Source organism: Camelus bactrianus, chromosome 26 (genome assembly GCF_048773025.1).
Source record: "Camelus bactrianus isolate YW-2024 breed Bactrian camel chromosome 26, ASM4877302v1, whole genome shotgun sequence".
In the NCBI taxonomy this organism is placed as follows: Eukaryota; Metazoa; Chordata; class Mammalia; order Artiodactyla; family Camelidae; genus Camelus; species Camelus bactrianus.
The window spans coordinates 19,662,974-19,689,640 of record NC_133564.1 but is presented as its reverse complement, the minus strand read 5'-3'; the positions used below and the strand labels follow the sequence as shown (position 1 = coordinate 19,689,640).

Below are 26,667 nucleotides of genomic sequence, written 5' to 3'. Positions count from 1 at the left end.
TAAGTGGGTTTTTTTTTTTTTTTTTTTTTTGGTAGTTGTGCCTTCTTCAGCCTCTCCACAAAGGAGCGTGGATCAGAGAAGTACAACCTCAGCTCCCTCTGCTCCTGTAGGCTTAACACCAGTTGTCAATGGAGAATCCAATAGCCTCACGTCATCTGTTCCTTTTCCTGCTACTTCTCTAGTTTCTCAGAATCAGAGTGAAAATGAAGGCCACCTAAATCCAACTGAAAAACTCCAGTAAAACATTTTTACAAACATTATTTACATAGATTAGAATTGAATAATGGGGATAAATTTTGGGGTGTTTTGCCTTTTGTTGAAAATTCTGGAAGACTTGAATTTATTTAATATGATAAGCATTCTTAAGTGATACAGGGGTAGAGGTGTCTGTTATATGTGCCTTCTTTGAGTTGTTTTAAGAGGAATGTGACATTGTAATACAGGTAATTCTGTGAACTAATGTATTCCTATTTTCCAAATAAAAGGACTACAGTTAAAAGATTTTTATACTCAAATGGTTTAGAGCCCAGGCTCTAGGGTCAGAAAGCCCTGAAATTATATCTCACAAGCCTTTGTGGCTGTGGACAAGTAACACCCTCACTGAGCCTCTGTTTCTTCATCTGGGATAATAATATATTTGTCCACAGAGATGTTTTAAGGATTAAAAAACATTGGCATAGTTCCTGGGACTCAGTAAAAACTCAGCAAACCTAATTATTATTTTTGGTAAACATACTATATACTTTATAGATCTCTATATATTGTGGACAATATAAGAACCTTCTATAAATGCTCAATAATGCGTGCGTACCTGATTTGCCTGAGGTACTGTTTAAATGGAATATTTAGTAATTAACATTGTTGATACTTATTAAGAAATGTGGGGATATTTTTGACATTTGAGTTTTAGGCTGTAAACTTTAATACCAGCTTAGGTAAACACTTAAAATGGGATTTCTTATGCTTTTGTTCCTAAAACAGCATAAGAATAAAGTGATGAGATTTTGCATAAGTTGTACTTGAAATTGATTTCATTACTTTATAGTCACACCCCCTGGATGTTTGACTAGGTTTAAATTTTGTTTGTGCTGGCTGCTATTTGAAAATAATGCATGCTTTGTTTTGCTAAACTGAGTATTAATGTTATGCATATATTTTTGTTGTTTATCAGGAAGTTAAATGAAGTTCGAAAGAGATTGAATGAACTAAGAGAATTAGTTCATTATTATGAACAGACATCAGATATGATGACAGATGCTGTAAATGAAAACACGAAAGATGAAGAAACTGAAGAGTCAGAATATGATTCTGAGCATGAAAATTCTGAACCTGTTACTAACATTAGGTAAGAACTTTTTTTAAGTTTGTTTTTCTAACATGTTCATCCTAATAATACTTTTAATATGGAACAAAAAACCTCAGTAGAGTGCCTGCCATTTGCCATTTATTTAAGCTTTTCTCTTGTAAGTGTGCTGTTTTGTTCAGTATGATCTTACTTGTCCTGTAAAGAAAAATGGGGAAATATTGGAACAGTAGTTTAGTAAATTTGCTGTTTGTTAGATCAAATACAAGTTAATCATAAGAAGTATCTAACTTTTCATTTTCCTACTTTGTTTTTAGATGTAATCTTGATTTTTCAAATGTTTATCAAAATATCAGACGTTGGTGAAAAGCAAGAGCCAATTATTTAGAAAACGAATTTAAATGGGGAATAGCCAATGATGTTCATAGTTTGGGATTATTTTATCAGCAGTTCTAGAACTTTGATTTTTTAATTATTTGTGTATATTTTTTACCATAAATAACTTCAGATTGTTTTCTTTCTTTTAGAAATCCACAAGTAGCTGCCAACTGGAATGAAGTAAATAGTAATTCTAATGCACAGTGTCTTTCTAATAATAGAGATGGTAGATCGGTTAATTCTAATTGTGAAATTAACAACAGATCAGCCAACATAAGGGCTCTAAATGTGGCTCCGTCTTTAGGTATGATTGCTTGTATTCAGAGATAGTTTTATGTATTATTCTTGGGAAGTGAATTTTCTTTCATTAGTACTCTTCGTAAGTTTATTAACATTACTGATTTCATTGATCTATGTTTTCAGCAGATTGTAGATATAATAGAGAAGGAAAACAAGGGATTCATGTGGCACAAGGTGAAGATGATGAAGAAGAGGAAGAAGCAGAAGATGAGGCTGCCAGTGGAGCCTCATTATCCAGTCATAGGAGTAGTCTGGTGGATGAGACTCCTGAAGATGCTGAATTTGAACAGAAGATCAATAGACTTATGGCTGCAAAACAGAAACTTAGACAGTTACAAGATCTTGTTGCTATGGTACAGGTAAGTATGGCTTGCATCTATACTCCTGTTGAGCTTTTTGAACATCTTTACCATTGTTACTCTAAACTTTTTCTCTGATAAATTGCCTATCTCCTATCACTTATTTCTTCTTCAGGGATTTTACCTGTGCCTTGGTCTGAAAGATACTCCTCTGCTGCCTCATATTCTCTATATTTGGAGAGGTGGCCCCCTGTGGGAGACGTCCTGTGCATCCCAGCAGTGCACTCCTTTCTTGTCACCCAAGGGCCAGGGTCCACCCGGTCCCAGGGTAGAGTCTGACCTGTGTTTGTAGACTCCTTCCACAGGCTTTGGGATTGTTGTTTTCTTATTTCTGGTATCTGCCCCCCTGGTGGATGAGGCTAGACTAGAGGCTTATGCAGGTTTCTTGGCAGGAGAAATTGGTGCCTGCCTACTGCTGGGTGGAACTTGGTCCTGGTCCTCTGGTGGCTAGGGGCGTGACTAAGGGCTTGTCTAGAGGTGTTTGTGGCTCAGGAAGTCTGCTGATGGCTGGGGCTGCGTTCCCACCCAGTATGTTCTTTGGCCTGAGGCTTCCCAGCCCTTAAGCCTACAGGCTGTTGGGTGGGGCTAGGTCTTGGTGCTAATGATCCAATCAAGATGTCAGCCTCCAGGAAAGCTCATATGGATGAACACTCCAGGAATGTCTTCCACCAGCTTTTATGTCCCCTGGGTGAGCCTCAGCTGCCCCCTACCTCCCATGGAGACCTTCCAAAACTAGCAGGCAGGTCTGGCTCAGGTTCCTATGCAATCACTGCCTCTGCCCTTGATCTGGTGCACGCAAGATTCTGAGTACGTTTCCTAAGAGAATGAAGTTTCTGTTTCTCCCAGTACTGTGGGGCTCCTGAAGTTAAGCCTCACTGGCCTTCAAAACCAGATGTCCTGGAGTCTCCTCCTCCCAATGCTGGAACCCCAGCCTGAGGAGCCTGACATGGGGCTCAGAACTCTCACTCCTGTGGGAGGGCCTCTGCGACTTAATTTTTCTTCAGCTTGTGGGTCACCCACCTGGAGGGTATGGGGCCTGATTATATCATGAACTCGCCCCTCCTGCTGTCCTGCTGTGGCTCCCTCTTATGTTTCCCATTGAAGAAGACCTTTTTTGCTAGGTTCCAGTCTTTTTTTTGATGGTTGTTTAGCAGTCAGTTGTGGTTTTGTTGTAGTCGTGGGGAGAGATGAGCTCAGGGTCCTACTACTCCACCATCTTCAGTCTAACATCCTTTTGATGTATACTTTTGTTGTTTCCAGTTTTTCACTATTTGGAAACAACACTCCAGTGAACATTCTTGTACAAGCTTTGTGATGCATTTGTGTTTTTCAAGAGCAGGTATGAAGAAGTGGAATTGTTTTGTCATGCTCATTTTAATTTTAATGAACACTGCTGAACTGTTCTCCAGAATGTCTGTATTAATTGATATCTGGGCAGTGGTAATGGATTCATTTCCTTATACCCTTGATTACATTTTATTATATTGACATGCTGTATAGCTTGCTTAATCATTACTGGAATTATCTTGGCTTTTTCAAGGTTTTCCTATTATAAAAAGGGCTTTTGGGGGGAAAAAGGAGCATAAACGTATATAAAAACAAAGGTGTTTAAACACACAGATGTATTTTTGCTTATGTATTCAAAGTATATCTGTAGAAGGATACATAAACTGATAACATTGGTTACCCATGAAGAATGGCATCAGTTGGGAGATAGTGAAGGAAAGGAGACTTTTATAAATGTCTTTTACATTCTGAACTTTGATCGTATATCATTACTATTTGAACAAATTAAAACAGCTTCTAAAGCAAATAACAATAATAGGTTGTGCTGTCTTTGAACGTCATTGGAGTTGTTAATTACGTTCTCATTTTTTCGCTAAGATTCTTTTCCTCAGGTGTATTATACAGAGTGGGAATAATAGATCAGAAATACAAATAATTTGGTGGCTTATGGATGAATTAGCTTAATTTCAGGCTATGTTAAATGAAGCTCTTTTGCTTCAGGGAGTGCTTTAAGATCTGAAATACATAAATGAGAATTGAGACAGGTGCATCCCAGAGGGATTAAGGGGCCTTGTCCTGAAGGAGAGCTATAAAAAAAATGATCCCAAACTTTCATGTTTTTATATGTTTAAGATCTATACATTTTTCTTACTTTATTTAGGGTAGAACCTTTACCTGTTAGGTCCTCTTTCCCATGAGACTCAGAGGACGGTCTAACACTTACATAGTTAGGATTGTGTAAAACTACTAGTATTCTTCTTGATTAGATTAGCTTGGACAGCTATATGGCCCTTATGAAACCTTGTGTCTTTTAGGCCTCCAGGTGTCCATCTTTTAGATCTTCAGTCTGTGATGCTACGTGTGTTAAAACAATAGTTCTTCCGTCAGTTACTTTCTGTTAGTGTTGGAGTTTATGTCAGTTGTTTAGGCACCTCATGCTACCATCTGCAGCTTCAGGCAGTTTTTTTTTCCCCCCACATTTTTTCCCTCATCTTTATTGTGTGAAAATGTCTCATGATTCAGTTTCTCTGTTCTTGAGTCCCAACTCAATTTCTTTCTAATCTTACCCATTTTAGTAATAAATTAGGTTCATTTATAGATTGAGAGAATACCATTGTCTACAAACTTAAAAGTAATTATAGACAGTTTTATAATTAAGAGTCAGCTCTGTTTAAGGTTTTATTAAAATGATATTTCCAAATGTTGAAGTTTCAGTTGAAGTCTTCAGAGGAAGCATGAATAAATATATATAAAATCTATAGTGGTAAATATTTTAAAGAAGATACCAAGATTACCCCCAGCCTCCCATTTTAATAAGCATGTTTGTTAATTTCAACAGAAGATATGGATCTACTGTTAGGAAGATAGGAACTTCAGTTGTTTTTCCAGTAGTCATGACAGATTTTGGTACATTCTCATTAGTTTTTGAATTGTGAGCTGTTGGCACTTGTTTGGCAAACTGAAAAACCAATGTGAGGAAATATAAAATTTTAAGTGAACAAGTGATAATGGACATTGTTTATTGTTAATGTAAAAGTTACATCTTAAGAAAAATTATCTAATATCAAGAGTTCCTAGTTCCAGTTATTTCCTACCATTGGTAGAGGATGAACTTCATTTCTCTAAAAAGCATGTATTTTCTCTTTTGCTTTAAAGTTTATGTAAATTTTATAGCCTAGTGATACTTACTGTGGTGTGAATTGGATACTGTCTTTAGCTATCACAATTATTTTAATATACTAATGCTATTTTAGGATGATGATGCAGCAGATCAAGGAGTTATCTCTGCCAATACTTCAAATTTGGATGATTTCTATCCAGAAGAAGACACCAAACAAAATGCAAATAACACTAGAGGCAATGCCAATAAAATACAGAAAGATGCTGGAGTAAATGAAAAGGCAAGGTATGTGAGGCTTATGTCTTTCATGTCATTAAAATTCAGTCCCTATGAGAGAGAAGGTACTCTGCTAGGTACTATGTTACATCATGCTTAATGGTATTACCAGATTTACTGGAGTCCACAGTATAATGTCATTTTAATTATAGAGAGAAATTTTATGAGGCTAAACTACAGCAGCAACAGAGAGAGCTCAAACAGTTGCAGGAAGAAAGGAAGAAACTGATTGAGATTCAAGAGAAAATTCAAGCATTGCAAAAGGCATGTCCTGACCTGCAGGTAATTAGGAAATTCTTTTCATATGTCAGAAGGAAGCTATTTCAGACCTAATGTCAATTGAAAGTATTGTCTTTTTTTGGTAGTGACTTGATGGATTTGTATTTATTACATTTATGATTAATGAAACAGATGAACTAATGAAATGACTTAGGGATATTCATTTACACTGTGAAAGATAGCATGTAATAATTGACTCTCACTTATTGGGCTAACTAGCTATAGATTTAGAACATGAGTATAGCTGTTTATTATGTTAAAATATTCTGGTTTGAACTTTGCACTTAAGAGACAAGCATTTCCATTTTTTTTACTGGACTACAACTACATAGTAAAGATGCTAAACCATCATGAGTTTTCCAGGGAAATTATTTAAAATACTTTATTTATAGTTCAAATATTAAATGTATATACCTTTACTTATTAAATAGTACCCTATGCATGGGTCTCTGAGATTGAACAGAGAGTGAGCAGTCTTTGTCCATGTCAGGTAATCAGGAGTAGGGTTTTATTGAGAGGGAATATAAATTCTTTTTGAGATTTTTCCCTACAATTTATTGGTTGGCTTTATTCTTCAGTCAGGTTTATTTTCAAAGAAAGGGAAACATCAAGTGGTATTTCTCATATAACTTTATTTTCTAGACACCTAACCTTTTTTACTCTATCTAATCTTTTTTTCTTGTCTTCAACCTAAATAATGTCCAGATGAATAAATGCATGGGTTGGGTTGAATATATGAAATTTTCCATAATAACATTTTGTCCTTCATATCTCTTGTTCTGTAGAGGGGTTACTTTTGGTCTAATTTTTAGCCTGTGTTTTTATCTTTGTTTCTTTATGTGGAGTTTTCTTTGGATCATGGTAGCAATTGAGGTCTGGTAATAACAAATTAAATACTGTACTAGAGCACTAGAGAAGTAATAAATAATTGCTTTTATGAAGTTGACATAATTGCTTTAATTCCTTGTAACAGTTTTTACTAACCCTTTTTTAGCTATCAGCCACTAGTGCAGGTAATTGTCCCACAAAAAAATATATGCCAGCTGTTACTTCAACCCCAGCTGTTAATGAAAATGAAACCAGTACCAGCAAATCTGTTTTTGAGCCTGAAGATTCTTCAGTAGTCGATAATGAGGTATTGTACTTTGCTGTTCTTGAGTCTTAAGTCACATCTTAAGGAGGAAAATTGAATATCGGTGAAACATGTTTTTAAATGTAGCCTGTTTTTTTGTCTTTTAGTTGTTGGAAGAAATAATTTTTTCCAAAAAGTAATTGAGATCTTTTCAAAATAGTTTAGCTCTTTATTAGCAAATATGTGGCAGAGTTGTATGTAAGGGACAGTTATAGCAAATAGTAATCATTTCAATTAGAAAGACCTATATCCTTTGGAATTTTATTTATATATGATTTGTAGAAAACATTGTAACTTTCTTTTAATTGTTGGTAAAGTATATTTGGGTGCTAGTTGTTTTCATTAGGAATCTGTGATTGCCCAATTTTTGCTTAGTCATTTCTAAAATGCTACTTTAGTCTTCATAGGTATCTCAGGATAAAAGGATAGAGTGAAAATAGATACTTTTAGTGGTATTGACAGTAGTATTACCCTCTTGTTTTTGGCTAAAACAAATCCAAACGTCTGCACTAACTTGGCTCTAATTTTTAAAATAACAGTTGTGGTCAGAAATGCGAAGACATGAAATGTTAAGGGAAGAGCTGCGACAGAGGAGAAAGCAGCTTGAAGCTTTGATGGCTGAACATCAGAGGAGGCAAGGCCTAGCTGAAACTGCATCTCCAGTGGCTGTTTCATTGAGAAGTGATGGATCTGAGAACCTGTGTACACCTCAACAAAGTAGAACAGAAAAGTAAGAGTGCTGTATAAATCATTTTTTGAAACATCACCTGGGTACCCTCATTTCCCCTCTGCATCACAGCACGAACCTGCTGTTTCTGCGAGGCTCATGTTTAAGCATCACTTTTGTGACTCAGTTTAAATCCAGCTACTTTGTCTTCTAACTTCTTATAGCATCAGCTTTCTCTCTCTCTTTTTTAATTACTAAGGTACTTGATCAAACAATGATACAGATTTTCTTGAGTATATAGGCCTTATTTTCTTAGTTAAGTTTTAAGCTTACAAAAGGAAGATGGTTGATGCTTTGTAGTGCTTTTCTGTCAGGCCAGAAATAAGCTTTTTTTTTTTTTTTTTTCTTAAATCAAGCACGTACTATTTGTAAGTTTTCTAAGAATTTTAAAACATTTTATTACGTAAAACATTTAGTTTTTAGGATTTACGTTTGAAATACTTAGACTATTTGTAAAAGAATTGTCATCTATAAAATCAGTTAATTAACTATTTAGTAGTATTCAGATCTAAAATTTTGAATCCACATTTGTTTTGATCTTACTTTTTGCTGTCCTCAGATGGCATTTATGGAACATTCTACCAAACCTCACTCTCTTTCTTCCTCTTAAAAGAACTTTTCCTGTTCTTCGAGTGCCAGTATGCATTTTATTGATCGAATTGTATCTACAACATTTTATTCTGTTCTGAGTACCACACATTTGTACCTTTAAAAGTTTCTTTAGATAGCTTTGATAAGCATCTAGGTTTGAGAACAATGGGCCTGGGATTGTGCTTTCCAATGTGGCAACCAGTAGATATAGGTGGCTCTTTAAATTTAAAATAAATTAAGTTAAAAATTCATTTTCTCTGTCACACCAGCCACATTTTAGGTGCTCGATAGTCATGTGTACTTAATGGCTACAATATTGGACAGCACAGATACAGATCATTATTGCAGAAAGTTCTGTTGGACAGCTCTGATCTAGAAAGCTCTCCATCAAGGAAAATTGAAAGTTGAGAGGGGTTTAGTTTAGGAGAAGGTCCCAGGGGATAGGATTACTATTTTAATTAAATAATTGTTTTGTGGAAGGCAGAGTATATGTATCCATATAATAGCTGTTGGAGGGTACCACCCATCTCATAGTTACTATGACTAAACGAAATTTTATGTACACACATTTTATATACATGTATTTTTGTTACAATATGTGGCACATAGTAGGTGGTAAAGTATTTAGCTCATTTCTGGAATGATCTCATGTTTTTTGTTTCTTAATCTCTAGAACAATGGCAACTTGGGGAGGTTCTACCCAGTGTGCACTAGATGAAGAAGGAGATGAAGATGGTTACCTTTCTGAAGGGGTTGTTCGAACAGATGAGGAGGAGGAAGAGGAAGAACAAGATGCCAGTTCCAATGATAACTTCTCTATGTATCCTCCTAACGGTGCAAATCGTAACTCTTACAATGTAAAGGAAACTAAAAATAGGTTAGTTTCACTGTTTTAATTTTTTGCTTGATTTGAAGGGTCTCAATGTCTTTCTGACACCAAAGAATTCAATTATCTGAACTAACTGGGTGTCTTACAGTGTAACTCAATTCTTACGCTGACTAGAGTTAAGGTAGACCCCACAAGTTAAGAGGCTCAGTCCCACAAGGCTGCCCCCATTTCAGATGTCACTTTTAAGTCTCAAGTCTTCAGGGTACCCACACTTCTGTCTGACTTGGCTGCAAATTTGAGGGTTCTCACAACCCCTTTCCATGTTCCATACTCTGCTAAAACCACTCACAGAACTCAGGAAAACACTTGGTTTTACTGACTTCTTATAAAAGCTACAACTCAGAAACAGCCAAATGGAAGAGATGTGAAGGGCATGGTATAGGTTGGGGGCAGGTGCCCTCTTTTGGCACATCATCCTCCTAGCACCTCAGTGTCACAGTCCAGAACCTTTCCTAACCGCCTTGTTTGGGGGATTTTATGGAGGTTACGTTAAGTAGGCATAGTTGATTAAATCATTGGCCGCTGACAATTAAGCTCAGTCTCCCACTCCTCCCTTCCCTGGACATTGGGGGACGGGGCTGAAAGTTCCAACTCTCTAATCACCTGATTGGTTTTTTTGGCAACCAGCCCCCATCATGAAGCTACCTAGGGTCTGCTAAGAAGCGGGGGATCATTATAGATAACAAAAGATAATCTTCACTCAGGAGATGCCAAGAGTTTTAGGATCTCTGTGCTGGGAACGTGGGACAAAGAATAGATGTATTACTTATTTTATCACAAGAGTATTGCCATGTCATTGAGATAGATCCCAGCTAGACTGCATCAAGATTCATAAGCTTTGATCTTTGTTCTTCTTTTGGTGAATTAAGCAAAAATTAAAAATTATAGATAGTGAAAAAGGTCTGTCAACAAGAATATTCATTACATTGTTATTTGTAACTGAAAGATGTTTCATGATTAAAAGATAGCTAGGTAGTTCCACTTGATAGATTGTTATGTGGCTAAGCTTAAAGCATGAAGAATGGAAAAATGTTTGTGATACAGTAACTATTTTCATTTTGCAGAATACAGAATTATGTAGACATATCCTTGTAAAACATGAATGAAAAAATACTGGAAAAGAGTAAAAAATAAGATACTTTACAAGGCTGGAAGTCCAAAATATTTCCCTCTCTATTTTCCATACTTGTTAAGTCCTGTGAACTTAAAAAGAGAATATGGGCCTGTGGACAGAGTATAAGGGTTTATTGCCAGATTTTAAAAAACCAGATAATTACATACGTTGACCAAAGCTTTAAATTTTGTGTTAGGTGGAAGAACAATCGCCCATTTTCAGCAGATGGACATTATCGTCCTCTAACTAAGACAAGGCAACAGAATATCAGCATGCAACGTCAGGAGAACCTTCGTTGGGTGTCAGAGCTCTCTTATGTAGAAGAGAAAGAACAGTGGCAAGAACAAATTAATCAGCTAAAGAAACAACTTGATTTCAGTGTTAATATTTGTCAGACTTTGATGCAAGACCAGCAGGTAAAGTTTACTATGGAAGTAAATTTTTTTTTTATCCCGTTTTCGAACACATTTTTCTCAAGTCTTCGGTGCCTGTTATGAAAAAATTTTTCTTTCCACAGACTCTGTCTTGTCTGCTGCAAACCCTTCTCACAGGCCCCTACAGTGTCATGCCCAGCAACGTTGCATCTCCTCAAGTACACCTGATAATGCACCAGCTGAACCAGTGCTATACCCAGCTAACGTGGCAACAGAATAACGTCCAAAGGTAATCTGATTCTTAGAAGTGGTGAGACTGTATAGTAAGTGCTGAAACTGAGCAGGAGTTTTGTTACCTCTAGAAAAAGGCATGAGCCACATAGCATATTTGAATATTCTCTGTCACCTGGGAATTTTATAAGCAGTGATTTGCCCAGTATTCCTTTTTAATAATATGGACCTGACTTGCTTTTAAAAATTTGTAATATTCAACTTTACACTTACATTAGGTAAGTTGTATAGTGTGTAAATTAGACCTCAGTAAAGCTGTAAACAACAATAAAAATGAGTTAGTTATGATTATTTGTACTGTCTGATAGAAGTGCTACCTAAGTGCAGTTCTCGTTCCAAAGAGTAGGTTATTGAATTGAGCCTGTAGGACAAGCAAATATTTGTTGTAGTAAACATCAGAGCAGTCAGTTTGTTCTGCATACTGTTGAGTCATGTGTTCTTTCTGAAGGTACTTTGAATAGATGGTAATATAATTGATCTTTAAATTACTAACTACTTAAATTTTTATAGGTTGAAACAAATGCTCAATGAACTTATGCGCCAGCAAAATCAGCATCCAGAAAAGCCTGGAAGCAAGGACAGAGGCAGTGGTGCATCACACCCTCCTTCTCCTGGGTTATTTTGTCCTTTCAGCTTCCCAGCACAGCCTGTAAATCTGTTTAACCTGCCAGGGTTTACTAATTTTTCATCGTTTGCACCAGGTAAGTGGCTGAAAATGTAAGTGGAGAATAAATAAATGCAAAGTGTTTGAGAGTATCACTTGTCTATTACATAGATTTTTTTCATTAGTCCCTTTTGAAATGGTAGGACATGTTTGCAAAGAAAGTTACAAACTCTTTTTCACATCGTTTCTTTATAGTGAACACTTAATATGGTCATTAATGAAATTAAGTAAATTATAAATGATTGCTTAGTCTCATACCTTCGAATTATTCAACAACTATTTATCAAGGAGAAAGGGAATTAACCTGTCTACTGGCTGCTGTGCGTCAGGTACTGTGTAAAGCATTAGGAGAGGAGAGTTGAATAAGATGACACTCTTGTAGAGGAACTTCATGTCTTCTTGGTAGGGAGATACACCACTACACTAAAGGTGAGTGCTTGGTTTAGGTTTATATGTAATTTTATTTAGTTTAGGCTTTTATTCAGACTTTTTCCTGTACCCATCATGTGCCAGACACTAATGTAAATGATTAGGATTCAAAGATGAGTAAGGCTCATGCTTAAGGAATTTAGAGTCTTGTGAAGAAGCTAAGAACATGAGTAAATGTTTGGTGCAGGGCTGTGGGTGCTTTAGCAGTGGTACAAATGAGGTGAGTGGCCTGTTTTTCCTTAGGCCAAGAGATTGTCAGCAAATTGTTTTTTCCCATAAAAAGTGGTATCAAAGTTAAAGAATGAATAGAATTTATTTCCAGGGAGATTAGAAGGGAAAGGGGTTCCTGATCAGTGGGCACACCTAGAGTTACAAAGCAGTGAAGCAGTATATCACTTGGAGAATGTGGTCACCAAGTGTGGCTAGAGTGCAGGGCCGTGGTGGGGGAAGAGCAGGTGATGTGGCCGGAGAGCCCAGGGGCCTTTGCGCTCTGCAGAGAAGCTTAGACTTTCTGGTGCTGACTAGTGGGGCCATTGAAGGACTTGAGCAGGGGGTAGCATGAGATTTATATCTTAGAAAGTTTGCACTAGTGGTAGTGTTGCGGAATTGGAGGGAAAGAGCTCAGTGTGTAGATGGTGAATAGGAGGCTGGTGCAGTAATATCTGGGAAGGAATGACGGCTTGACCTCAGGCATTTGGCAGTAGTGGTACAGAAAAAGGAGTAATGTAAATGATATTCTGGGTATAGAATAAATTAAGTGGTGAAGAGGGAGGAGTTGAAGGTGTTTGCCAGGGAATACAGAGGGAGAAAAAGGGTTGAGAGGTCTTCGTGAGTATAAATATCCATATATCAGCGTGTATAAAAAATAACAGGATTATATAAGCAATGGCGTTAAACAATTTCACGAGCTTTTTAGTTCACTAGTGTAGATTAATATTGGCTGCAAATGTTTTTTGAGTAGGCTTTTAAGTAAGAAATAATATAAGAAATTGCATATGCAGTTCCTTTTCATCATCATATGCCTCATACCCATGCCAACCCTGTAGTAAGATTGTTCATTCTTCACAATCTAGTTCAACTTTGTGAAACCTTCCCTGATCCCCTTCTCCCCCAAGTTATTAGTGGCCCTTTGCAAATACCTCTGACACAGCATTATATGGTAAGTATTTAATTATATTTTACTTCCCAATTAAAGTCAAGTGGAAAGAACATAAGCTTTGGAGTCATGCAGACCCAAGATCTAACCAGCTCTTTCATTTACTAGGTAGGCATTTGACCCCTAAGCCCATTTTCTCACTGGTAAAATGAACATAATTTCTGTTTCATAGTGTTTTGAGCACTAAATGAAGTAACATGTAAAGGGCCTACAATAGACTCCTGCATCCAGTAATATTTTGGTAAATGTCAGGTACTATTATTTCTAACTTTTAGCTCTTAAGTGGGTAGAGATCAATATTTATCTTCGTATCATCAATGCTGAAAACATAGTGGACTGAGCTGTAAGAACAGTAATTGAATAGATGAGTGTTAGTTTATTTTAATTACAATTTTTTGTTTTGGTGGATTTGAAGCACACATTTAATTAAAACTATCTTTTAATTTTGTGTTAAGGCTAAAGGTGCTTGTTTATTGTTGTCTTGCCCATTGTTTTTATTTGTTAGGTATGAATTTCAGCCCTTTATTTCCTTCTAATTTTGGAGATTTTTCTCAGAATACTTCTACACCCACTGAACAGCAGCAACCATTAGCCCAGAATCCTTCAGGGAAAACAGAATACGTGGCTTTTCCAAAACCTTTTGAAAGCAGTTCTTCTGTTGGAGCAGAAAAACAAAGGTACTTGATTGTGAACATAATCCATTATTTGCTTTAAACATCACTTTGTGATTACATCTGATTATATGTAATTTGAAAATGTAATTAGGGAGGATGTTTGTGGTTGTTTGGCTTAATAACATTGGCAATCTGAAGCTTTGGCACCTCATATTGATGTCTCTCACACATATACCTGCTGCTAACCCTGGTACGAGGGAAGTTCAGAGTTTCGGTCCGGGTGCCCTGTGAGATTCATTTTGAAAGGATATGACCTAACCCAAAGAGTGCCTTTGGCTTTGATTTGGTATCTATCTTTAAGGTTTTACCAGTTCACTGACTGAGAACTAGAAACTGATATTAACTGCTGGAGGATAGTTGTTATAAAGTGATGGCTCTTTTATTTGATTCATAGCCCATGATTAGATTAAGTTCCGAAGGTCCATCCAGATGCAGTGTGGAGTGCTGTTAGATTGTAAAAGCGACTCTTGTCAAGGAAGTTTTAGCGATACATGTTACCAGTCATAGTAAGGATTTCTTTTCCTCTGTTTCTCATATTTATTTTTTAATATGATAATCCTCCCAGTTACAATTTTTGACTCAAGTAGTATGAAAGACTTATTGAATTGGCTCAGGTTAATCATTCTCTAAACATTTTTTATAGCTCAATAAGAAATGTTTTTAATGATTGTTTTAATCCAGAAGGTGATTTTGATAGCCAGCTGGTAAAAATATGATAGCCTTTTTATCGTTAGTATTATTTTCTTCAGAAAAAATCTTTAAAAAGATGAAAAATTGGAGTTCACTGGAGCCTAATGTTCAGTCAGAAGTTTCTCTGTGATTTTGTCTTTCCTAGCCCTTTATTAATATATAATTATTTTCATTATTTTCCCCTTTAGTTTATGTGTTTGGGCCTGTCTCAGGTTCTTAAATTAGCATTTTGACAGTTTAATTGTTAAATCATGAGCTTTTTGGTTTTGGTTTCTTACTTGATTAACTGAAACTTCTTAGAATTCAACTTTGTATTCGCCTCTAGGAACCCTATGGTAGACCTCCCTAACCTTGTTGACTCCTTGTTGCTCCATGAAAATACTCTATCATAAGAGCCTAAGAAGGGATTTAGTGCACAGTTGCCATTCAGAAATGATGTTTGAATGAATCTCCATCATAAGCAAGAAACACTTATTCAAAACTTCAGTGAATAGCTTTCTCTTGGAAGGTCCCTACTTTCTTATTACCCATATTTTGTATATAATATGATAGTAAAAAAAAAATTGGATTTGGTTATCTAATGTTACTTTAGATACTTGACCTACTTCAGATTAGACCTTATTTCTTTCCTAAATCTCAACTATTATAGGTTCCCTGAATTAAATGGCTGGAGGTAGCAGGAGGTCAGATGAAACACTGTAGTCTTGAGCTGAAGTCAGAGAATTTTCCCTGAAAGGGCCTAGATAGTAAATATTGCAGGCCATAGTGTCTGTCACAACCATTTCTCTCTGCCATTTTTGCCCAGAAGCAGTCGCATATGTAAACAGATGAGTTGCTGTGCTCTAATGACACTTGATTTATGGGCAGTGAAATTTGAATTTTATATAAATTTCATGTGTCACAAACTGTTTTTCTCCTTTTAATTTTTTCAACCATTTAAGAATAAAGTATATATATATATATATATAAATCATTTATAGCTCCCAGGCAATACAAAAATAGGCAGCAGGCTGAATTTGGCCTGCAAACTATAGGTTTGCTGATCTTCGTCTTGAGCTGCTCCCTATAGGTCAGTGTCTCCCAAGTTATACACATTCTTAGCATGCTGTTGTCATGTCAGGTTCTGGAATAAAAAGTTTTGGACATTTTATTTACCATGTTACCTTCTAAGACATTTATAAAGCACATTGGCATATTAAAAGTTCTGAGAAGTACTGCAGACCCATTTAACTTTGTTTTACCTATTTTTTCCCCAAATTTAGATAACTGGTGATTACTTATTAACACATTAACGGGTGCCAATGTTGAGTGGATAAAATTTGGAAAGTGACCGTAGACTAACAGAATTAAACTAGACTTAAATGTTCAGAGAAATAAATTACTAGTTGCATGGCCAATTGTTTTCAACAAATTCTGGTTATATTTGAACTGCTTTAGGTGACACGGATCCATGTATGTTCCCAAACTCTACTACGGTTCCTTCTCAGCTGTTCCTATTAAGCTTTTTGAGTTTTTTCCTTGTATGTCCCATCCTCCCTTGATTCCCCTCTACTTCTACTCTTATCCCTCATGAATGTTTGATCTTTGGTTAGGAACTTCCACTAGTGAAAATGGTTTGGTGAGAGAGGTCCAGAATTAAAGTTTAAAGTACTTTAGTACATTAGCCTATATAATATTACATGTTTAATGCATGTTTTGTGGGAATATTTTTGTAGCCTGTTGATACTTTTATTTACTTGAATCTACTCGTAGACAATAAATTAAGTATATCTGGGGTTTTCAGTAGACTTAGAAATCTACCATTGTAATATATGAAACCTTATTTTCATTGGTAAGGAATCAAAAACAGCCTGAAGAGGAGGTGGAGAACAGTAGGACACCGTGGTTATATGACCAAGAAGGTGAAGTAGAAAAACCATTTGTTAAGACTGGATTTACAGTGTCTGTAGAGAAAACAACAAATAGTAATCGCAAAAATCAATTAGATACCAGCAGGAGAAGACGCCAGTTTGATGAAGAGTCATTAGAAAGCTTTAGCAGTATGCCTGATCCAGTAGATTCAACAACAGTAACTAAAACATTCAAGACAAGAAAAGCATCTGCACAGGCCAGCCTGGCATCTAAAGATAAAACTCCCAAAGCAAAGAGTAAGAAGAGGCATTCTACTCAGCTGAAAAGCAGAGTTAAAAATATTGGTAAGTATTGAAATTTGTTAAATATTGATCAGCATAAATGTTGGTAACCTTACTCTCACATGTTGACATATTTAATTTCAGTGTGGCTAGATGCATAGATACTTTTCTAGGCCTACTTGAACAGAGTCATTTTTAGTTACCGTTGAAAAATTTTTTAAATAAAATTTATCAAATAGGGCTTAATGTTGTAGATGTTTTAAAATATGGCATTTATTAATACTTTTTGTCCTTAAAACTTGTATTTCTTATATATATGGTTCCTGTGAGCTCAGAAGTTTTACTGTTCTCTTATTTAATATTAATGCAACACTTTTTTCATAACTTCTGGCTGGATCTTTGATGGATTCATTTTAAAAAGTGGGCCTCTAACTACATTGCAATCTTTGAATAGCATACGGATGAAACCACTTTTTTAAAGTTTGCTCTTAGTCCTTCAGGAATTCAACCTTAGTTAATATGGTAGAATATTAACCTGTATTTTATTGAATCTTGCCATTGAGTATCATATCAAAGTTCTCTTTATAGTGTTAACTGCATGCCGCTTTTTAAAAAAAAGTTTTTTTTTAATGATCCTTGAACTTACTGAAGTCTAACAATAGGTTAAAAATAGTTTTGTTGGCTAAAATCTAGAATATTATAGCTAAAGGAGGCTCCTTCAGGTTTGCAGGAGATACTTTTTTTGTCTGTGGCCTTGAAAGATTGTTCTGTGTTCAAGGAAACAGTATTTACTTAAGAACAAAATATTCTAGACATGTAATCAGAAAAGTGAATAATAACTGCACTAGGCTAATTCCTTTTCTTGGAAGCTCAACAACACATGTAAGTACAGTAAAGGTCCTGGGAAACTGCAGTAAAAAAATCCACTTGTAAACTTCTATGGCGTTCATCTCAACCAATTTTGGGTAATGGAACCCTTGAAAACTCTGATGAAAACGATAGATGTAAAAAAGAACACATGCTTTTTTTTTTTTTTTTTTTAAGTGCTTCATGTATCCTAAAGTCCTTGGCCTCCTACCCCTACTCCCATGTGGAGAGTCTGATTTGATGGTTAAACAAGCACATTTGAACAGGGGTAACAGTTTTTCAGCTTATACATTATCATCTTTGAGATAATTTTTCAGTTATGTAGATTTGGGAGGATCTCATTTACTTAGTAGATTATCAAGGATCTGAAACCATTCAGATGAATGAAATACAACTACTGTGCCTTCTCCGTGATCACTCTTGATGCCACTAGAGAACGTTTAAATAGATAATGACCATTTTGAAAGAGGCCTTTTGGGTAACTCATTGAACTTTTTATTCCCTATTATCAGACCCCACAAAAATGCTTTTTGTCATATGAATAAATGAAGAAAAACTAACATTTGTTATCCCAGCATTCTCTTAGTAAGCTAGTTAATTTGAGTACGCTAGGGCAATGCTTCTTAAACTTTAATGTTTAATACAGATTTCTTTGGGAATCTTGTTTAAAGTCAGATTCTGATTCAGTCAGTCTGAAGAGGGACCTGACAGTCTGCGTTTTTGACAAGCTCCCAAGTATTGCTGATCAGTACTGACAGTGTAGTCTGTGGACCACACTGTAAGCAGCAGGGTCTCAGAAGACTCTTTGCTAGCATGTGGCCGTGTCTACCTGAGCCTAGAGATTCTGTTGTGTTTGCAGTTTTGAAGCCCTTTTATTCTGAAGAATTATGGTCCCAGATATACACTTCAGCTTTTTTTACGTCAGGGCAAAGATTTATATTGTAATCTATTTGTTCTCTTCCCTCATATTTAAATATAAAAATACCTGCCTAAAACACGCATTCACATCTGTTCAAGAGGCATTCAAGACCATCTGTCAGTGAGAGCCCTGCTTAAGGTGCACACACAAAAATGAAAGGCCTGAAAGCAGAACCCAACCAGTATATGCAGACTCAGACTAATATGTAGCAAAATCAGATTAGCTAAATCCTCGCTATTCAAGATGTGACCCATGGCAGGCTGCACGGCATTATCTGGGAGCTTATAGAGATGGAGATTCTTGGGTCCCACTTTATACCAACTGAATCAGAATGCATTCTTTTTCATTGTGCATGCTAGTGAGATTCCAGATGTTTTAGTATGAATATATGTACATTAAACTCTGGGAAATGCTGAGCTAGACTGCTAATTTATGTTGCTTTTGTTCTCTTTATAGGATAGGAATAGCTGTGATTTCTTAGAAAAAAAGAGTATTTACTCTGCCTTGAAGGAAGTAGGAATGGAGGTCAATAGAAGATTGGAAAGCATTCCAAATTGTAGTAACAGTAAGAAAAGTAGTACAGAGTCAGGATAAAGCAAGAAGAGATGAGAGAGCTGGGGAAGGACATAGGATATGACAAATAGACCAGCACAGTGAGACTTAAGTTGCTGTCCTGAGAGATCATACAGTCAGTTATACTGTCCTGAATTTACTAGACTGAACTGTTCATTATCTGTTTTTTGAGCATGTTGACAATCATTCAGAAGTGGCATGCTAAATCTTCATTTAACTTTGCTTCCCATGATAGTAATGTACCAGTGATGGTACGCTTTAGAAGGTCTTTGTATGCAAAGTAGGATTTTTCAAGTTACGTAATAATCATCTTTTAAACTTCAGTTCAAATTCGGGCTTTATGAGTTGAGCGTGATTTCTTGCCTTATTGGGCGTTTCAGTTGTCAGACCATAACTTGGTTATACTCTGCCAGGCCCCCTCTCTCTTTAGACGAGTAGGAGCATATAGTCTAGATGGTCCTTGTTCTTTCCTTGGGAAGTTGGGTAGGACTGTTAATGTACTAACTTCTGGGTTCTACCCAGCTCTGAATCTTTTCATTTCTTCCCTCCTCCACTCTTACTGCTCCCTAATGAAGACTGAGATAAAATGAATGTCAAACCTTGGGCAAGTCAAGGCCTGACAGATGTGACCAGTAAAGAAACAGCCTTTTTTAGATTGAGGCTTACAAAGGCAGAGAAAGGAAGAGTAGCCAAAGGTGCTAGCTCCATGTGTCCCATGTTCTACTGACCATAAGGGCGGCACTGAAACAGAACAGACCAGATGACAGTTGCAGCCTGAGTGGCGGGACACCCTATAGCTGAGGAGCCAGTGCTGTATTACAGCTAAGCCACTGTGTAGAATGGAGATTTACCATTGTGGTGAGGCAGAAAGGTCTCATATTTCATCAGAGCCTGGGAGGAGATGAGAAATTCTCTCATGACTGCCTTCCAGGGGAGGTGGGAAACCCCTGGGTTTCATGTTCCAGGAGGCTCATAAGGCCTCCTGCCAAGACTTTGATTCAGTTATGGTTCAGTCCTTACCTGTGTGGCCTGTGTGGATACATGGAAAGTCTCCAGGGTACCATGGCTGGGCCATTTCCCTACAGTGGAGACACAACTAAACTTTCTTCTAGTGATGTCAGCCACTTGTGCTGAGGAAAACAGAATGGGGGCACGGGAAGGAATGATGGAGTGAGGTGACTCCCGTACAGTAATGAACATCATCTATTGTTGATGTTGTTACACCAGCTGGCCTCACCAGTGTTACTCTGAAGTATTATTAATGCCTATTAAATTGCCTTCTCTCCCTGGAGGATTACTAGTAAAGTGCCTAAAAGAAAAACAGAGGTAAAATCGAGAGGGAAACGATTAGAGGCTTAAGGACAAATCTCAGAGATTGTTTATAACGTAAACAAGTAAAAGAAAGTGAAATAACACTCATCCATGGACAAAAAAGGACTACAACTCAAGAATCCTGTTCTCAGACAAGAGATTCTTCACTTGTCAAGATGAAAAGCTTTTGGTGTAGCTTACTCAAAGAAAACTGTAGAAACAACGTAGGAGTTAGTTTAGAGACCTTTGTGTAGGGGAAGGTGAAAAGGAGAGGTAGCAAACAGTTCCGTAAAGAAAGCAGTGATTTAATCTCAGTTATTAATATATATTTAAAAGTAAAACATTAGCAATTTTGCCAATATATCAAAAAAGAATGTTAGACTGTTGTCAGTAGGGTTTATTAGAGAAATGTAATAGTGATTTAGTATCAGGAAATCTTCAACATGATTTATGATATCAAGCACATTAGGACAGAAATCACATAATTATAGCAGTAGATTCGACAAAATTTTAAGTCATTCTTAATAAAAATATACCTGGAAGAAGAAAGCAGTTATTAAATATAATAAAGACTATTAGCTAATGTCAATCACAGGCACCACTGTAAAATACTCCAAAGCTAGTTCTATCAAAATTAGGACGTAAACAGGGATTCCCTGTCTACCACCAACATTAGGTAGCATTGTTTGGAAAGTACTATGATAAGCAATTAAATAATTGGAATAAATACTTGAAAGGGAAGGAAACAAATTTTGTTATTTTTTTTTTAAGAGAGTCCAAGAAGACACTGGAAAACAGCTATCTAGCTAAGCTATTAACTAAGTAGAGTAGTTACTGTTTAGTAACTGAGTTAGCTATTTAAAGTGGTTGTGAAATAAGTGTGCAGATGTTTTTCTTTACCAGAGTAATACCCATTAGAAATGGAATTGGGGGCAAGTGGAATATTCTTTTCATAGTAATATCCAAAGCTATTGGGGCATAAAAATCCTTAGGAATAAATTTAACAAGAAGTACTAGATCCATAAAAAATTTTTGAAGAACACGAAACAAGATTGAACAAATACAAAAACCATGTTTTTAAATGAGAATGTATAAAATTACTAAATATCAGTTCTCTTTAAATTAATAAATACTTTTAATGTTACTACATTTTGAATCCCTATGGATTATTTTTGAAATTGGAGGAAAAATTCTCAAAGCTTATAATGGAAAGACAAGTGTCCAAGAGTAGCCAAGAAAAGAAGCTGGGTAGGACTTGCCTTACCAGATGTTTAAACACACTGTAAAATTTATGTGGCTAAAAGAGTGAAAATGGCATTGGATGGAATAGATAAGTTAAAAAATGGGATGCCTAGAAATAACGCCTAATAAATATGGAGATTTAATATATTGACAAAGGTTGTATTTTAATTCAATGGAAAAGGGTAGGTATTATCAACTTTCCACGTGAAACAAAATACAGTTGAGTTCCTACGTTGTGCTTTACACCAAAAAGTAAATGTAGAAAAATTAATAACAAAACAGAGAAAATTTAGTAGAATATACACATAACCTATGGGTGGGTATGACTTTTTAAACCGTGTTACACAAAAAGTACATGAAAGCAGACATTTGATTATTTAATACCCCTTACTCTCTGTTATGAACATAACGATTAGATGTGATTCTTATATTTCCTAATACTGAAGAATTGTTAACTTGGAGTCTAATAGAGAATCAGGTTATAGAAGGCCTACCACATACATAGTTTGAGTTGGGATGTGTTTATTGAGATGAATATCAAAGGACAGTGAAGTGTGAGAATTTATTACTGTTACCCTGTACCTCCACAGGTATTGCAAGATTATTTCCAAGACACATTATTTACTGTTTGATTTCTGTTTATACCAGGCCTTCACAGCATTCTTTTTTTTTTTTTAACATTTTTTATTGATTTATAATCATTTTACAATGTTGTGCAGCATTCTAAATTGAGTTATCTCTATTATTTCACTGTGGAAGTCAATTTCCCTTTCAGTTTGAGTTAGTTGCAGCTGATAACAGTTGTTACTTTTCTTACTCAAGGGTATGAAAGTGCCAGTATGTCTAGCACATGTGAACCTTGCAAAAGTAGGAACAGACATTCAGCCCAGACTGAAGAGCCTGTTCAAGCAAAAGTGTTCAGCAGAAAGAATCATGAACAGCTGGAAAAAGTAATAAAATACAGTAGGTCTACAGAAATATCTTCAGGTATGTTCTTTGGTTTGTTTTCATTTAAGGACTTCATCTTAGATTTGAAAAGCTGTATTAAAACAAGTTTTAAAATTGATCTTTTACATTTCTCTATCATCTGTAAGGTTTTATAGTAGAGATTACAGTACACAATTCTTGATATCAAGAAATGTAAGTTAGAAATTTTTTTTTGGTTGTACTACTCTCCTTTGACACATTTTGACAAAATTCTGAACAAAGTATAGTTGACATTAATTTGATACTCCTCATTTGAAATTCTGAAAATCTTACCTGAATAAGAATTTGATATAAAATCATGTCATTCCCCTTCTTAAAACCTCTGGCCTTCACCATGCCTGCAGGAGAAAGTCCAGATGCCTTAATGTAACATATATGGCCAGCAGAGATTTAGTTCCTTCCTGCCTCTCCAGACGGATTCTCGCTACCCTCTACCTTGAACTTGACTCTCAGTGGCACCCAACTGAAGTTTTCCCGTATCCATTGTGTTGTTTCTCCCCTCAGCATCTGTCTTTTCTGCCTTAAGTCCTTTTTTGCTCTTTGTAAGACGTTTTCGCTGCTGGACTCTTAAATAAAATCTTAATTCTGCAACTCTGGAATTGCATCCAAATTCTATCTGGGCTGAGACAGCATTTCTCCTTTTTGTTTTCTGGTATAGCCTGTGTAAACCTCTTTTGTTTCCTGTATCGCATTAAATAGTGTTTACCTGTTTAAGTGTGTATCACCTTTTTGAGTCCCTTAGTAGCAGATAACATCTTTTCATATTTATATATTGAATGTTAACACGGGACCTGACACATGGTAGGCACTTAGTGAATGTTTATTGAGTGAATGGAGTCATATGTATTTGTCACTTGTTTTAGTTTAAGTAAATACTGGCACTTTCCTGGTTTATAAAGAATAAGTATATCTCAAAGAAATATGGGGAGGGAGGCAATAAATATAGACTCAGTTTTCAGCTGTCAATAAGACCTCTGATGAAAATGATAATAGCAGCTACAGTTTGTATTATGCTGTACTGTTTTCAAATTAAACAAATACCTCATTTGAACCTCATAATCCTGTTAATTGGTTTTATTTTCATTTTGCAGATGAGGAAACATGGTCAGAGGGGGTACCTGTTTTTTCCCAGTTCTTATAAAGGGCCAGTAGTATAAACTAGTGCAATTTTTCTGGAAAGCTTCAAAAATCATGCCCTTGACCCAGTAATTTTATTGGTAGGCATCCATCCTAAGGAAACAAAAGTAGTAAAAATAAATTGGGGTTTAGTATTGACTGAACAGCATGAGTCCAACTATGTTTAAACAAAAATCTGGATGAAAAAAGACTGGAAGAAAATTTATCAAAATATTAATAGTGGTTTTATCATCTTTGAACTCCTCTATATTTTCTAAAACTTATGAGTATTTATTACTTTTGTAATCATAAAAGAAACATCACATTTTATTCATATTTTGAAATGATTTCCTCAGGCTCATATTGCTTGAAAATGGTAGATCTCAAGTTTCAGTCCTGGTCTCCTGTTAAGTCCAGCATCCTTCAGTCAAATACATCATTTCTATTGTCCTGACCCGAGCATTTTTTCAGAATTTTGTAATTTCTTTAACTTTATCAAATAGTGATATCTTCAAACAGTAAACAGTTGGGTGGAGGTTGGGGAAGGGCATTAAGTTGACAGCTTAATAAGTTGGATATCAGTTATCTAAATAATTGATGGTGGGTCAACAGTACTTCAGACTTTATTACTGTCACTTAGAAAAATATAACCATCAAATTTTGGTGAACTGAAAAATGTTTGAATAATATAAAAATACCTTTGTGTGTATTTACATATTCACTTTCTAAAAAGACTCAATTTTGGTTTTAACCATTACCCTGAAGTTCTTCATAGCATGTAATGGTGGTTTTTGTTAAACGATCATTGGATTGTAGCGTATATGGCTGCTAGTACTGAACTGTGCAGTCCTATTCTCCCTCGGGAATTGTAGGAGGTTCACCTTGTTGAGTGTGCTTCTAAGAGTGAATGGTGGGAGTTGATTGTAATTATCATCAGTCACATCAATACAACTTTATAGCAAACCTTTTGATATTTTCCCTGATGAGATGATTTTTAAATAGAGAATAAACCATACCTTGTGATAACATTTCAGTTCAGGCAAATGATTTTTAAAAATTTGCTTATTTCTTTTTCATTCATTTATTCATATTATAGACCCTGTCTTTACTATTCATACACATTTTATGTTCATCCTTATGTCTGCCCTTTCCTACAGCACATGCTAGGAGAATACTACAGCAGTCTAACAGAAATGCATGCAATGAAGCGCCAGGTAACAATCTGCTTAGTTTTGGTGTACACCTTTTGTTAATTTTTTCCATTGGTCCTAAAATCCTTAGTTTTATTGTTCTGGGTTTTTTTTTTTTTTAGATTTAGCTTAGTATATATATGTAATTTGACTTATAAAAGTGAAAGAATTCATACTCATAAATTCAGAAACTTTTCGTTTATAATTCTTGGTTGGTAAAATTGGCTGCTTTTCTTGTTTTCATTTTCCATTAGTAGATGTAACGTAACCAACACATTCATATAGGTAATGGAAAAAACCTTTTTATAATTTGGCATTTTATTTGAAGTTATTTATTTTGTGTTCTTTAAATGATAAAGAGCATTAATATTTTTATAAAACAAAAAGTTATTTTTATTCCTAGCTCTGATTTATAGTGTTAAATATTATGTATGACTTCGATTGTAGTTGCTTGTTTTTTCCTTTGCCAGTCAACATTTATGAAAAAGTAAACCATTGAGCAAAAAACAATTGTGACATGCAAAGATCATGATAAAGATCATGGAAAATTACAAAGGTTGCAGAATGCTATTTTAGTTTTAAAACTGTATTTTTGTTAGATATGGTTCTGTGTGATTTAGAAATGTAAATACTCTTTAATGCCTCCTGTGCTGTACATGAGCAAAAAAGAGAAGCCTGTTATGGGCCTTTAGGATAATTTAAAGAAAAAAAACAAGGACTTCACACAAAGCTAAATATATCAATGGCACTTCCTTAAGAAAAAAACTGTGAATGTAGGGTGAAAACAAGATAGAATCAGAGAAATCTGACTGATTCAAGTCAAGGACTGCTTACCTAAACTATACATTTTAGTCCAGGAGGAGAAACTGGCAAAAAATTTCTACTTCTCTATTGTAGGTGGGAGGGATGAGGCATATGTTTGGCATAATTCATTATTTGGGAATAATTTAATCTTTGATACATAATTTAGAGTGATAATTTTATCATATACAGAGGTATGAAAGATGTCATTAAATATTGCTTTGTTCTTAACATTTTTGAAATAAACACTTTCTAAAACAACTGATCAAACATACTACATACTACAGTACAGTATATAAATTGGGAAATTTGCATGGTGTCATATCTTCTTATCTGGATTTTTTCCTACAAATAGACTTCCTACAGAAATAGTTTTGGTTCCTGCTTATAATAAATATTTTTGTAGTAATGTATCACATTTAGACATTTTAAAACTACTTAGAGAATTTTAGTGCATCTCTTCATTTTATACTCATATCTGAGTCAAGATATGCATATTTATTATCATTATTTTATAGTTGTAGAAATTGAGACATGAAGATACTGATTTACTTAGTAAAATAGTAGAAAGTTATTTCATTAGACCACATTTGCTTTGCATTTTTAAATTTTTCTTGCAAAAAGTGAATTAAGTCTTAATATCTTTGCTTATATATTTGAAAGCACAGTATATTGAAACACTCAACATTTCAAATTCTCTTTTTGAGAAACATGTCACTGATTTCTGTGGAACTTGAATGTTTAACTATTTGTGGTTCTACTGTTGCTCTAGAGGG

At 35.5% G+C, this 26,667-nt stretch overlaps 1 protein-coding gene across 22 annotated transcripts in view; it reads left to right on the top strand.

Moving 5' to 3' along the window:
- Nucleotides 1–26,667, top strand: part of PCM1 (pericentriolar material 1) — an 81,155-nt gene that overhangs the window by 28,039 nt on the left and 26,449 nt on the right. For 12 of the 22 annotated variants that reach the window (XM_074353474.1, XM_074353461.1, XM_074353464.1 and 9 more), the window contains 16 exons: nucleotides 36–237; nucleotides 1,172–1,345; nucleotides 1,831–1,985; nucleotides 2,105–2,340; nucleotides 5,601–5,752; nucleotides 5,896–6,025; nucleotides 7,017–7,157; nucleotides 7,694–7,884; nucleotides 9,146–9,349; nucleotides 10,672–10,891; nucleotides 10,993–11,138; nucleotides 11,651–11,841; nucleotides 13,895–14,066; nucleotides 16,590–16,948; nucleotides 22,620–22,784; nucleotides 25,058–25,114. In XM_074353474.1, coding sequence (XP_074209575.1) covers nucleotides 36–237; nucleotides 1,172–1,345; nucleotides 1,831–1,985; nucleotides 2,105–2,340; nucleotides 5,601–5,752; nucleotides 5,896–6,025; nucleotides 7,017–7,157; nucleotides 7,694–7,884; nucleotides 9,146–9,349; nucleotides 10,672–10,891; nucleotides 10,993–11,138; nucleotides 11,651–11,841; nucleotides 13,895–14,066; nucleotides 16,590–16,948; nucleotides 22,620–22,784; nucleotides 25,058–25,114 — 2,895 coding nt within the window. The remainder of the gene's footprint in view (nucleotides 1–35; nucleotides 238–1,171; nucleotides 1,346–1,830; nucleotides 1,986–2,104; nucleotides 2,341–5,600; nucleotides 5,753–5,895; nucleotides 6,026–7,016; nucleotides 7,158–7,693; nucleotides 7,885–9,145; nucleotides 9,350–10,671; nucleotides 10,892–10,992; nucleotides 11,139–11,650; nucleotides 11,842–13,894; nucleotides 14,067–16,589; nucleotides 16,949–22,619; nucleotides 22,785–25,057; nucleotides 25,115–26,667) is intronic. The other 10 variants (XM_074353470.1, XM_074353472.1, XM_074353479.1 and 7 more) reach the window with 5 other exon arrangements.